The following is a 14,870-nucleotide window of genomic DNA, read 5'->3' on the forward strand; positions in this document are numbered from 1 at the left end:
AGACAGAGTTGGTCCCTAATGTTCCTTCCATGGAGAGGGTAAATGGTTCTGATGACCAGTGAAGGTTTTTACAGAAAACAAATCTTGTGAAACCCTCTCCCTCTAAAACTGGGTCGGTTTGAGTAAACAAGCCAGCAGCCATGTTGAAATTCATCACTCTTGTCTGAGTGAGAACTAAGTGGGATTTGTCATAGACATCAGACATATCATTTATATCACAATGTCAGCACTGCATTCGCATAATGATGGAGTCGACAACGTAGGAGCTCTGGGCCTCTGCACTCCTACGGCAGTGTGCAAACAACACCAATAATGTGTCTCAAGTCTAGATGTGTCAAAAGCACTAGGATCAATATCCATGCATTTCTGTCAAACCCCTCAATCCTTCTTTCTTGTGGCTCCAGAAGCTAAGTGCAAGAGATTAATACGCGGATTTGTAATGCATGACCTCAGGTTTTAAACCATAATTCATCAGCTGTTTAGCGTTTTCTGCTTCTCGCCAGATTGAAAAATAGCCGACGCTAAGTAAGTTAGTTAGCCAGTCCCCCTCTGTCTCTCTTCCCCCTCACCATGTGACCCGAAGGTACAGTAGTAGGATCTAATGAGCTGCTTGTGTCTTTCTGCTGTTGTTTCCCTCTGGCAGACAGATGACGTGACGCAATCAGAGGTCTCCCTACAGCTCCAGCTGCAGCTCTCGGACTCCTCGGAGAAGCAGCAGCCCAAGAGGTTACATGTCTCCAACATCCCCTTCCGCTTCCGCGACCCCGACCTGCGGCAAATGTTTGGGGTGAGATCCCTTCCCTCTCCCTGAACTCACTGGGGGAAACCATTCTTTACCCACCCACACATATCATGGTACCTGCCTGGAGTGTGTATTGTCGCTCTCTCTCTCTCTCTAGAAAGTCCAGATACACATTCATCCTGATCCCAGAACAGGTGTGCTCTCTTTTCCCTGAAAGTGTAACCTCTCTGTCTCGCATTTCACACCAGTCCTTAAAATTAACACAACAAAAAAAGTATATAATTATAATGGATCCGAATCGGGAGCATAGCCAAAAATCTAATTTGAATGTTGCACGCTAATTTAGGTCATTATAAGCTACAGGCGTTAATTTTCATCGTTATGGAGACGACGTCAAACTGATGATATTAATTACAGGAGAGCCCTGGCTACGGCATAATAAATTACTGGACAACACGGCTGCTGTCTCTCTCTCTCTCTCTCTCTCTCTCTCTCTCTCTCTCTCTCTCTCTCTCTCTCTCTCTCTCTCTCTCTCTCTCTCTCTCTCTCTCTCCTCCCTGTGCTGTCTGATTGTTGGGTTTATTGTTTCCAGCTCTGGAGCAGGTCCTGTAGAATCCAAATTGCCTCAGTAATTAGCTCGGAGGATTTGTGTGCCCGGCCGACGTGTGTGTGCAGCTTATGGATATGTGATGCAAATTTAACAGTGGCTTTCTGGGCAGTCGGTGGCTGGGTCCTGGGATTGATGATTGTGGGCAGAGCTGGTTGCTGGTTGGGAGAGGAGATATCCTGTCTGTGCTGTATTAACGTGCAGGCTCAGCTCCGGCTCCACCCCTGGATATGGCCTCCACAATGACCCTGTGTCTGTGTGTGTGATCAGTGGTGTGCAGCCCCATCCCTCTGGCTCTAATGGCTGCCCTGCCGCCAGAGGCTCAATACACCATTACCGTTACACACGGGCAGAGCCCGCAGACATACAGGCAGGCAGAGGAGAGCGAAAGGGAAAGGCAGCGGTGAGATGGTACATGTGTCAATGGTGGAGCAGTGGAACCCAGCGCAGCGCAGCCAAACCCAGCCCTGCTGCCAAGCCCCCAGGACCTCCATCTGCTCCCACACTTTGTGAAGAGCCCCTCTCTCCAGCTCTCCAGTGACATGCACACTTAGCAGGGACCCCCATCAGCCACCAGCAGAGAGCTAAACAGAGACTAGCTAGCACCTGCTAACAGAGACTCTAGCTAGCCCCTAAACAAGGAGGGAGGGTTTGAGAGTTACCCTACCCCTCCGTAGGGGTTAAGGGTGCGGAGGATGACCCCCTGAGTCACTAACGAGGCGCAGAATAAAAGCCTCATTAAGGAGACTGCTGCAGACCTTAATCAGTGATTAGAAAAGTGTGATATTTCAGAGAGCGGGCGATTAGAGGAGTGAAAGGAAAACACTCCAAGCTAGCGCTAGCTCGGGTAGCACGGCGCACCATGCTGTGCTGCTTGAGGGCGTCCTCTTCATTCTGCTCCTGGGTTCTTCAACAGTACCCCTCCTCTGTGCTTGACGAGGGCTCTCAGTTAACAAACATCTCTGGGCAATCAGACCTCTGGCCCCCATGCTTTCACACTGAGCTCCAGTCTATCTCACCAGCCACTACTCTGCTACTCTCAGAAAGTAGCAGCACTCGTCACTACTACACCATGCTGTATTATGCTAATGATAGCTAGCCTCCTCACGGCATTCAGGTGTTTTAGCGTAGCAGAAGCAGGGATACATACGGTGCCCTATCCGTGGTTGGTAGCTCTGCATTACAGTTGATCACAGTGTAGAAATGCATTTCAGATAGGAAGTGGAGCGAATGAGCGAGGCCTCATAAAAAAGTGTTCTCGAGGTAGGAATATTAAATAGCGCCTATGATTTTTCCCCAACGGATGCTTTTTCTCATTCCCTTATTGATATGTTGATTGTTTACTATGGCTGATCTGGGTGTGAGCAAGGAAGGAGGTGTCGCCAGTCCCCCAGCTCTCTCTGTCTCCTGAGACCCCTCCAATTGATGCCATTGTTTATTGGCTTTGGTGCTGATGCAGCTGTTTGCGCTGAGCTGGGGCGTAGAGGGCTGTAGGGAGGGAGGAGAGTGTGGGAGCGGAGCGGCTGAGATCCCCAGTGCCATGTGGGAATCCACTAAGATGACTTCCCCAGAAACTAATTAATCGACGCCACAAGCCCATTACTCTTGGTTAAAACAATTAGCATCTGCGCATTGCATGGGGAAGCATTGTCATCTCATGCGAAGAGGGGCATCACACTGGGATGTAAAATGCCTCTGTGTGTGATGGAGCCGGGTACGGTAAAGCGCTACAATTGGAATCCATAGAGCTGAGCACCATACGAGGCAGATGTGGAAAGGGGGCCTATGTAAAATTGAAATCCCAGATGAACACGATGTACTTGAGTTTGTGGCCTGGGCTGGGCCGCCCCTGGCGTTGCCTGTTAGGAAGGTCATAAATAACTCCAACTTTTTTTCTCAGGCGTTGTGGGGGTCAGGACTTGACCCAGGGGGATGAAGGATGTCATATGTGTTTTAGCAGCCCATAAACCCAGCTCCTCCACCAGACCCACTCCCCTCATCATGCTCATCACTCTCTTATGGCCGGAGCAGGCAGATAATAGCCGGTTCTTCCTAACCCCTATTAGTGGCTCAGTCAAACGATCCATCCATTTCCATTGAGCGCCAACCACATGGAAGGTCTATTTTTTCCCTGTTGTGCCCAAATGAAGGCGATGCGGACCGCTTGACAGGGTAATTACTTTTAATGAAATAATACGGCCATTGTAGACAGCAATTAAAAGTGGCTCTCACTCCACTCATTAGGGGGAACTTACGATTGGCTTTCATTCTTCTGTTTTCTAATGATCCGAAGTCGAGCCTGTTAAAAGGCTTGAGCACGTTAACCCCTTGGGACCATCCCTCGAGTCCTGTTCACTGAGAAAACAACACACACTCACACCAACAAAAAGCGAGAAAAGGAGAGGAGGAGAAAGAGAGAGAAAATGGCAGGTTCCTGTGTAGATAGAGACAGCTCAGCCACCTGTTTGTTGGGCAGGCAGAAGCCTGCTGGTCTGTCTCTCTCTATGTCAAAGCCTAGTTAACTCTCTTTCTCTCTATCGGTTATCTCTCTGTCTCTATCAGTTATCTCTCTCTATCGGTTCAGGGATTTGAGAGAAGGAGTTTTCCTCAGGAGCTGCTTCACATCATAACACAACCTTACAAACAACCACCTTGCCATATGTTGATGTAGCTTTTCTCTGTGTGAAACATCTTCTGTTACTCTAACTCTACTGTGTTTACAATGTTTGTTTTAACAGTTTTTTACATCATTGATTTCATGACATAGACATAACACAGATAAAACAGTAACATTATTTTGCATAAAAAAAAAGATAATTTGATAAGATCACAATATATATTTGAAATCATTGCATAACAATTGTAACATTTTGGCATGGCAACAATAACCGTTTTCTTACTCTTTTCATAACTTAATCTCTCCTCTCTTGTCTCCTTTCTCGCCACAGCAATTTGGAAAGATTCTAGATGTGGAGATTATCTTTAATGAGCGAGGATCCAAGGTAAGTGAACTAGAACCCCAGCTGCTTCATTACCATGTACTTCTTCTGTTTAGTAATGATGGCATTAGTGCCGTGTGTACATTGGCTCAGACTACTGCTCTCTAAGCCTGGTCCTGGAGAGCTGGAGAACTGCGTTCAGACATTCACTCCTCTCTCTGCTGCTCCTTGGTTGTTTTGTGGTAGCTTTGTGCTCTAGTTGGGGAATCATTACCCCTGTCAATCAATCAATCAATCAATCTGTGATTGAGCTGTTTCAAAATGCACTTAATCCAGTACTGTAGCTCTCTGGACCAGGATTACAGACCTTTAGTTTAGAGACTAATAGTCAACCCAGATCAAATATCAAGTGCTATAGCAAATATAGAATCATCACTGCCAAAACTGACTCAGTGTCTATACATGTACAGTAGAGCTATACCATGTCCTATATAACATCCTCTGGTGTAAACAGCACAGTGCTGGTCATCCACTGTTTATGTAATCGTCTGTGCCAAGCTCCAGAGCATTCCATTCATAAATTAGACAGCCTCCTCTAGCTGGGTGTTCAACCATGAATGGGATCGATTCCCACTCTTACCTGGTAGTTTGGGGTCTGTATAAGGTATGCAGCCAGCCTCCATCTAGGAACTTATACTCTGCTCCAACTCAGCCCCCACAGCCAGACAAGATAGAGCACCGGATAAAGCTGCCTCCTCTGCTGTAACAAGCATTTATTGTTTGTGCCCTACAAAGCCATTACCCATGATGCCTCTCTCCTGCACCCTGCGCGCTATATAATGAACCTAGCAGGCCATTAATAAACAATCTATTTTCTATGAAGCTTTGGCAATTTGCATTCAATATGTTTGTCTCCTTTGAAAAATGGTGGCTCCACTCTCCCTCCGTGTAAGCTAATTATTTGTGCATGATAAAAAAAGATAGAGGGGCCAACCATAGTCGGGCAAAATGTCCAAAGGATTAATTTTGCCCTCAATTCCTTTTGAATTTATTTCTTTATCTCCCTCTCCCCAAGGACAGCTACCGTGTTATTTATGCCAGGAATAGGAGCTCGGAGATCCTGTGTATGCATACAAGATCACAATGCTCTCCATCTCTCACATGTATTATATATCTTCAAGCAATTATCAGCCTGGACGTGGCTCCCTCTCCCTCCCATCCCTCTATATGTATATATAGAAACCAAAGGACTGGGACTTGTTGGGCCAGCATATCTGAAGGCTGGTGATGGATCTCAGGCCCAGTCTCCCAGTCCCCATAACTCAAGCTGGTGACAAAGGCCTCAGGGGAGGGGGCACGTGGGGGTGGAAGATGGGGGATGGGGAGGAGGGTATTTTGGTGTGAGTTTAAAGGCGACATCCCCATTGTAAAGCCAGTGTTTTTTTATTCCACCTCCTTAGAGGTAGCATGTGATTTATGAATGTACATATGTTGTTGGTGATATGTATAGCTACCTTTATTACTAACCAATACCTTGATAGTATGGTAAATGCCCCATCACATTTTAGACACAGCTAATACAATGATAAATACTAATATAATGGTATGTCTAAGAAAAAGAGACAACACATGGCTTCATTTAATTGCTACAGTGCGTACTTTGGCTATTGTAATGGATTAGAAATGGTTGATGATGGAATTAAACTAAATTGCTTGAAGAATTTATGAATATTCCTTCCTTGCTCAACTTCATCTCATTCCAATGGGGGTTGTTTTTCATAAGGCTACTGTTGAAGTCTTCACAATAATGATTAGACTATAATGTTGCGTAACAGAGTGTAATGGCTGCGATGCTCAGAGACATTCTCCAGAGGTGGTTTGTGGTGTTTAATTGGGTAAAACAGACAGGTTTGTTAGTGTGTGTGAGGCTGTCATCCTTATCTCTCCTTGGATCTCTCTTTGCTGTTGCTGACGTCTCACTAACAACCACACAATTAATAACACCGCTTATATACATCTCTACTTCCTGCTGCTCACCTAGTCCTCTCCTTCTTCTCTCCCTCTCCTTCTCTCCATCTCCTTCTCTCCTTACTCCTCTCTAATCCCCCTCCTACCCTATCTTTTACCCACCCTGTCTACCTTCCTGTCCCTGTCTTACTGGCCTGGTGACACACGTGGCTCTCTCTTAGGGCTTTGGGTTTGTAACTTTTGAAACGAGCACAGATGCCGACCGTGCGCGGGAGAAACTAAACGGTACAATCGTAGAGGGACGCAAAATAGAGGTGCTTTTCCTTATTTCCTGTTTCTTCTTCTTCTTCTACCCCCTGCCTGCTGACCTCTCCCATGCCTCTGCTCTCACCTTTGTCCCACAAGAGACCTGCACATAAGCATGTGCCCGCTGTGTGTGTGTGTGTGTGTGTGTGTGTGTGTGTGTGTGTGCATGCATGCATGCATAACGGTATGTGTCGGAAGCACTCAGTGGAACTAGGAATCCATACATGTCAAGATGGACGTGCAAGTTGTTCATCATTATGACTGGAGAGGGAATGCATGCTGGCATCATCCCATAAGAACCTCACTGTCACGTCTGGATAAAGAAGACCTGTCTACTTACCTACCAACACACCATGTTGACATAATTTGATCTTGACCATTTTTTTGTGTTTTCTTTTCTTCATTTTGGTCTTGTTTACTGTAAATGAAGGCCCCTATTCAGTCATTCCCATCAGGTCAATATGGAGGAAATCTAAGGGGTTTGTCTTTTTGTTTTTCTTTTGAATCCATTTGTTTATCCAACCAATTACCTGTGTTGCTTTTGGCTTTTTCTCTTTCATATCCATAGGTAATTGGTGCATGCTTTCCCACTTGCTACAGTAATTGAATCATCTCAAAAGAAAATGTAAATGAGGAATAAATTCATGTAAAGGTGATTCAAGGCCATTGTCTCCTCTGGCTATTTTAACCTCTCCAGTCTTGTGAACCTCTATGGTAATTTGCATACTTCTGGCACATTTTACTGAATTTGTGTGGTATTTCTCTGCCAGTCATTTGGTCTGCCTTTTGGAAGGGTATGTTATAACTGTGTCACCATTTTGTTTTTGGGGGGAACAGGTGAATAATGCAACAGCAAGAGTGATGACAAACAAAAAAGTTGCCAACCCGTACACAAATGGTAAGATCTGCCTCTTGTCTAAGCTACAACTTTGTTCAGATACTGTACATGAAGGACAATATTTACTAGTTTGGGCTTCTCTCCCTCTCTCTCTCTCTCCCTCCATAGGCTGGAAGCTGAACCCTGTGGTGGGTGCTGTCTATGGTCCTGAACTGTATGCTGGTAGGAGATCCTTCTCTACTGCACTCCTCTATTCTAGCACCACTCTAGCTCTACTACACTCCTCTAGTCTAGCACCACTCTAACTCTACTTTCTCCTCTAGTCTAGCACCACTCTAACTCTACTACACTCCTCTAGTCTAGCACCACTCTAACTCTACTACACTCCTCTAGTCTAGCACCACTCGAACTCTACTACACTCCACTCCGCTAGTCTAGCACCACTCTAACTCTACTACACTCTTCTAGTCTAGCACCACTCTAACTCTACTACACTCCTCTAGTCTAGCACCACTCAAACTCTACTACACTCCTCTAGTCTAGCACCACTCTAACTCTACTACACTCCTCTAGTCTAGCACCATTCTAACTCTACTACACTCCTCTAGTCTAGCACCACTCTAACTCTACTACACTCCTCTAGTCTAGCACCATTCTAACTCTACTACACTCCTCTAGTCTAGCACCACTCGAACTCTACTACACTCCTCTAGTCTAGCACCATTCTAACTCTACTACACTCCTCTAGTCTAGCACCACTCTAACTCTACTACACTCCTCTAGTCTAGCACCACTCGAACTCTACTACACTCCTCTAGTCTAGCACCACTCGAACTCTACTACACTCCTCTAGTCTAGCACCACTCGAACTCTACTACACTCCTCTAGTCTAGCACCATTCTAACTCCACTACACTCCTCTAGTCTAGCACCACTCTAACTCTACTACACTCCTCTAGTCTAGCACCACTCGAACTCTACTACACTCCTCTAGTCTAGCACCACTCGAACTCTACTACACTCCTCTAGTCTAGCACCACTCGAACTCTACTACACTCCTCTAGTCTAGCACCACTCAAACTCTACTACACTCCTCTAGTCTAGCACCACTCTAACTCTACTACACTCCTCTAGTCTAGCACCACTCTAACTCTACTACACTCCTCTAGTCTAGCACCATTCTAACTCTACTACACTCCTCTAGTCTAGCACCACTCGAACTCTACTACACTCCTCTAGTCTAGCACCATTCTAACTCCACTACACTCCTCTAGTCTAGCACCACTCTAACTCTACTACACTCCTCTAGTCTAGCACCACTCGAACTCTACTACACTCCTCTAGTCTAGCACCACTCGAACTCTACTACACTCCTCTAGTCTAGCACCACTCGAACTCTACTACACTCCTCTAGTCTAGCACCATTCTAACTCCACTACACTCCTCTAGTCTAGCACCACTCTAACTCTACTACACTCCTCTAGTCTAGCACCACTCGAACTCTACTACACTCCTCTAGTCTAGCACCACTCGAACTCTACTACACTCCTCTAGTCTAGCACCACTCGAACTCCACTACACTCCTCTAGTCTAGCACCACTCTAACTCTACTACACTCCTCTAGTCTAGCACCACTCTAGCTCTACTACACTCTAGCAGTGTTTCTATCACACAGACCCAATTCACATCTACCCACTGGTTTTATTAGAATCTGGCTCAGTCTCAACCTGCTTCTAACACACAATTCTCTGTAGATCAAAGTGGATCTGGAATAGAATTGTGAGCCAGATAAGAAGTGGATGATCCAAGCCTCACAGAGAGAGTGGAGGCAGCCTGAGCAATTGTTTGTGGGGTGTGCACTGTAAAGCCGGAAAAAATATTTTAAGACCAAGCCGCCCCAGCAACTGTTATCAGATTGGGGAGGCTGCTGCCGTGGATGGATTTGCCAAGTGCGCCAGATTGACTTTTACAGAGCTAACCGAATAAGGGAGATTGAGTGAGCGATATTGTTGGCACCTTCCCTGTGGAAGGCTGGTATTCCTCATGGTCAGGGTAATGGAGGGATGGGACAAGCTCAGTGGGGTTTTCCCTATCTCTCTCCCTCTACATGCCACTTTTATTGCTGTATGTTATATGAACCCTTTGCATTTTAATGAGGGGGAAATGGTACTATTTCATTTGGAAGAAGTGCTGAGCACATCGCGCCACTTTAACGGCTTTCCTTTCTGCTCATTAGACTAAAATCTGTTCATTCCCCGGACAGCTTTACGGCGAACCTCTAAATAACTGTCCATGACAGAAAGTAGTCATCTATCATTTTAATTTCATCTCCAGACCCCCTCACCCTCCTCCGCAACCCCCTCACCCTCCTCCCCCGGTTCCAACGCCATCTTCCCTTGACAATTACACCCCCCCCCCCCACACACACACACACACACAACCATCACTTTCCCAATACGTACACACAAACACACTCCTCATGAAATTCTCAGATGCATTCAAAATCATGCAGATCACATACAAATTAATACAAGATATGTTTATATATATTCACAACACATATTTTCATAGATTCTCAGATTCTTATACAGACATATTCTGACCTATGCAGGATGCATACATACACACACAAAACACACACACACACACAAACACTCACACACACGGATACACACACATACAAGCACACTTGCCCAGATCATGTAATAAATCAGAGGGAATGTGGACCACCATTCCAGGCAGGGGGAAGTGGGGGGCGATAGTGATTTATTGGCTGCTAATTTTTCAAGACGTCTTGACATAGCACTGAAGTTTGCCAAGCCTAAACGACAACATATGCTTGCCAGCTGGGGAGATGGGAACAATAATAAGAGATACATTTCTGTAACAAAAAACCTAACTAGGAGCCAACAGGTCAGCCTTTAAAAAACAGCTGACCATGTTTTGGATCATTTTGTTATGACACCGAATGAGGAAACACGTTTTAGTGGTTCTATCCATGGAGTTATTCTTGAATAATCATGACTACATTTAATATACTTTGGGTGGGAGTGAAATGGGATGTAAAGGTGATTAATCACTGTTTATCAGTCCTCATTTCTGTGCGGGAGATCAGTGAAATTGGGAGCCATAAATCGTGGCGTGGTGACAGCGCACTCCGTCTCCATTCGTCCTGGCGCTACAGGTTTATTGTCCTCAAAACCCATTCAGGAGAATGACGGATGAGAGCTTCACGCAGGCTCCCCGCTCTTAACCTCTTGCAGGGTACACTGGCTCCTCCTACTGATGGGAGGCTGCGTGGCGGTGACTGGGGTAGTGGCGGCGCCAGCCCTGTGGTGTGTACCCCCGGACCCGTGTCCTCGGCTGCCTTCTGCCTCCTCTCCCCTGCAACCCAAACCTTCCCTGGAGCCCTCAGTAAGGGGGCTGTGGAGGGGGTCCTGTGAACAGCAGGCGCATTAGGTTCCCACTCAAATGGACTGGGGGTGGGGGGATGTTAGGGCAGAGACAGCTAGCATTGTCTGGTATGGGGGATATTTTCGTAAAGAGACATTTTCAGGGAGAAATGTATATTACTATGAAAATATGAATATTATGTAATACCTCAACCCATGAATGATAGTAGGATGTATTTCAATGGTGTAATTCCTAGTCTTTTCTATAGCATGGTGTGTCAATTTCAGGACCATGGACAGCTACCAAGCAGCTCTGCCTGCCTACACGAATCATCGAATCCATTTCAAACAAGCACTGTACGAGTCAGGGAGCCCCTTCTTCTCTCTCTGCTACTAATTCCTAAGGGGATAGAAGGAGATGAGTAGAGGTCTTGATGTTTTCACTTCCAGAGGTGAAGTTTGGTGTGGACCGTCTGAAAGCCACCAGCTGAGTAAATGACAGAATAGAAAGGCTAATTGTCATCTTAATATATCTGGACAGATCCTCTCATTGTTGAGGGGATAATTAAGCTCCTGTGGCTTGATTAGATTAAGCTATTTTGGGTCCCCAGTGCTTAGATTAAGTGCTCATTCCACAGATTTATTTGAGCAGGACGCATTAAAGAGATGAACATTGTGAAAATTGTCGTGTTTTTTTTACAAGGCTGGTTTTGACCCCATCATTTGCACAGAGCAGGATTAGGAGAGGTTAGGTCCGACTGGCTGGCTTGCTGTGTAAAGGTATTGAGCTCCCCTCAACTTGACACATTTGACATATGAGGTGCGGTGTGACCCTGTCGCCCTCCAGCACATTACTCCGGTTTTCCCCCAGCCATCCATCCTCTCTCTCAGAAAGGTGTTTGACTTTGGTGGCTAGACCAGGTTTCTGCTCCCATACGCCGCTGTAGCTGTTGTTGCTTTTCATGGGTTTACCAAAGTGTGACAACAGCTTTTGATTTATGGGTTATTATTGAAGCAGTGTAGCCTATCGCCAACTCATTATGAGTTTACATTCACATATATCATAGCACACAGATTGAATACAACCCCCCCCCCCCCATACCTAAAAGAAGGAAATAGACGATTTGGAGCCCCAAAAATGTTAGCGATTTGTACAAGGGAGAAAAAAAACACCCCTGAAAATATGAAAGAGGATTGTTTTTGCCCTTTAGCAGCTAAGCCTATATGTCAGACTCCCAAAAAGAGACTCATTTAAATGTCAAGGTCAGCATTATAAATCACCAAAGCGAAAGGGCCACCTTGTGATTCTTACCAGTCTATTGGTGCTGCGTCGGCAGCAAACAAAGTACCCCGGCTGCTCGGGGGGAAATAGGGGCGTTTCCCGCCCAAATGAGATGCAGGCGTTGAATATGTGTGGAGCCCCTAATGGAGGGAGATGTTAGTGGCGTCAGACATTAAACCTGGCTGTTCGTGTTTTTAAAAGCACCACTAATCTGTCTCACTGTCAGCAGGGTTGCTGGTGTGTACCGTTCATTAGGACGCCTCCCAATCCCATCCACCTGCAGAGTTAACACTACATTACACTACATACAGCCAACCGTAATGGCCATTGTCCTCCAGGCGAAATCCTGTACCAGTCCATAGGAGTGCTCCTATACGAGGTATCATATAACTCCATTGCAGACTTACTGTAAAATCACTAGGTGTGATTCCACTGTGTCTAGTTTTGCTCCTGTGAGTCCATTGGAAGATCATTTGATAGTGTTATGAATGTGTTGTATGTCTGATCTCCTGCTCCTCCCTATATACCCCCCACTCCTCCTCCTTTTCATACACATTTACACCCCAGCCTCACTGCAAAAATGAATTCATCACAGACTGGAGGCCTGTGATGAATTCCCCAAAACATGTCACGGTAATGAATGAATCAGTCCAGGGGAGATGAGGAGGATGAAGAATAATAGAAGTGATGGGGTAGCAGTGTTGTGATGGACTGGAGGAGGAGAGGAGAGGGGGAGACTAGGGCAAGACCAGAAGGAGCCTTTAACGCAGGACCAGGTTAATCATGAGAGAGAGAGAGAGAGAGAGAGAGAGAGAGAGAGCGAGAGAGAGAGAGAGATGTGTTTGTATGCAGCGCTGCAGTTCGTAATCAGACAGTGACTGGACTGATTGAAGGTTAAGGAGAGATCTGGGGATCTCCCAGCCCAGAAGCTTGTCCTCTAATCTGTAACCATAGAACTTATAATGCTGACCCTGGCACCTCCCACAACACCCCCCACCCATCACCATTGGCTGTTAAGCGCTGCTGGAGGACAAGCGTGGGGCTGTGATAGGCTTGGAGGAGTCACAGATGGGGTGTGGGATGGGGTCAGCCGGTTTGGGACTCAGTGGTCCCGCCATCCAGCCCATCTGCTCCGTGCTCCCCCAGGGCCTGCACATCCAGCATGGCTGCACAGCAACCTTCACCTCCCGCCTGTCTCTGTCTGGACTACAGCACCACACAACACTGCTCCTTACCTACCTACAACAACCTAGAACAACCTTCCCCCTCAGCTAGCATACTGTTGCCTCAACCAGGTGAAAGCCACGGTGTGGAACTGGTGGGATTGCATCCATTACCAGGCTGTGTTTCAAGGCTAGCCCTGGGTGGCGAGGGAGGCGGTGGCAGGCGGCATCAGGAAGGATGCGTACAGAAAATGTGGATCCTTGCTGAGTACGGCACAAAGCAGTGGGTTGGGGAAGGGGAGAGTGCTCGATGAGGCACACCCAGAAAAGATTACATCTAATGTTTCCTTGTCTTTCCCTAATGTATTCTGTCGTAGGAGAAACCACTGCCACATGTCTTTATGTAATGTGTTCTGTCAGTAAGGTAAGCAATGCCAACATTCCATCTCTCTAAAGTCCTCCTTCCTATGTGTTTCTCCACAGTAACAGGTTTCCCTTACCCGGCCACAGGGGCTACGGTGGCCTATAGGGGTGCCCACTTGCGAGGCCGGGGGCGGGCTGTGTACAACACCTTCCGCACAGCACCTCCACCACCACCTATTCCAGCCTATGGAGCGTGAGTATCTGTGGACCTGTAGTACACTATACTGACAACATCAACAATCAACCATTATAACAGTTTTACTCTTAAATGTTTGGTTGCTGCATTTGCAAACAATTGTGTTATTTCATTTGTGTGCAATTGTGCATGAGTGCAGCATGTGTATGTCTGTCTGTCTATCTGTTTGTGTGTGTGTGTGTGTACATGTATATCTGTGTTCCAAAGGATGAATATCAAGGCCATAGGGAGCTATAGAAAGCAGAGATAGCATGTTACTGGGCAGGTCTCACTGGACTGTGATGATCTCCTGGTTGATGTGAAGCATTCAGCCTCACACTCCTCTCTTATATCTGCACACTGCCTGCCTGGCTGGCTGCCTGCCTGGGTGTCTAGGTGTCTGGGTGGCAATGGGAGTGTAAGGGAGAGGAGAGGTCTAGCTAACCGTAGACCTAGCCTGGCTGCCTGGCTATCTGTGATTAGATCAGGGCCTGTCTGTGGCGATGAGTGGAGAGTAGAAGGGAAGAGAGGAGAGGCGAAGGCTCCAGTGATGAAGACGGGTCCTAGAACTCTGGGTCCCCTACACCTCCCACCCACTCTGGGGTTCTACGCCCCCCCCCCCCCCCCTCCTCTCCACTCCTCTCCCCAGCTTCTCCTTTCTTCTCCCCACCTCCTCTCCTCTCCCCACCTCCTCTCCCCACTTCCTCTCCTCTCCCCACCTCTTCTCTTCTCCCGACCTCCTCTCCCCACCTCCTCTCCTCTCCCCACCTCCTCTCCTCTCCCCACCTCCTCTCCTCTCCCCACCTCCTCTCCTGACTTCCCAGTGATTTATATGTTAGCATCATGTGACTGAGCTCCTTCCCTGCTGAGCTCCATCTTTTCATCCCTCCTTTACCTCCTCCCCTCCACCGTAGCCTCCTGACAACACTGCAGGGACTGCAAATATATTTTTTTTTACCAGAGCAGAACATTTCATGGGAATTGTGAAATGGCTGCATTTCCCCCCTTAATATGTCATTCATTATTTGTGGTGCGC

At 46.8% G+C, this 14,870-nt stretch overlaps 1 protein-coding gene across 2 annotated transcripts in view; it reads left to right on the forward strand.

Annotated features, from left to right (window-relative positions):
- The first annotated feature begins 586 nt into the window (after window positions 1-586).
- The window catches only part of LOC129845807 (RNA binding protein fox-1 homolog 3-like), a 33,877-nt gene continuing 19,593 nt past the window's right edge, over window positions 587-14,870 (forward strand). For both annotated transcript variants that reach the window (XM_055913726.1, XM_055913725.1), the window contains exons 1-6: window positions 587-787; window positions 4,298-4,351; window positions 6,478-6,570; window positions 7,400-7,460; window positions 7,569-7,622; window positions 13,720-13,852. In XM_055913726.1, the coding sequence (XP_055769701.1) occupies window positions 602-787; window positions 4,298-4,351; window positions 6,478-6,570; window positions 7,400-7,460; window positions 7,569-7,622; window positions 13,720-13,852 (581 nt within the window). In that variant the 5' untranslated portion in view covers window positions 587-601. The remainder of the gene's footprint in view (window positions 788-4,297; window positions 4,352-6,477; window positions 6,571-7,399; window positions 7,461-7,568; window positions 7,623-13,719; window positions 13,853-14,870) is intronic.

Source organism: Salvelinus fontinalis, unplaced genomic scaffold (genome assembly GCF_029448725.1).
Source record: "Salvelinus fontinalis isolate EN_2023a unplaced genomic scaffold, ASM2944872v1 scaffold_0372, whole genome shotgun sequence".
Lineage (NCBI taxonomy): Eukaryota > Metazoa > Chordata > Actinopteri > Salmoniformes > Salmonidae > Salvelinus > Salvelinus fontinalis.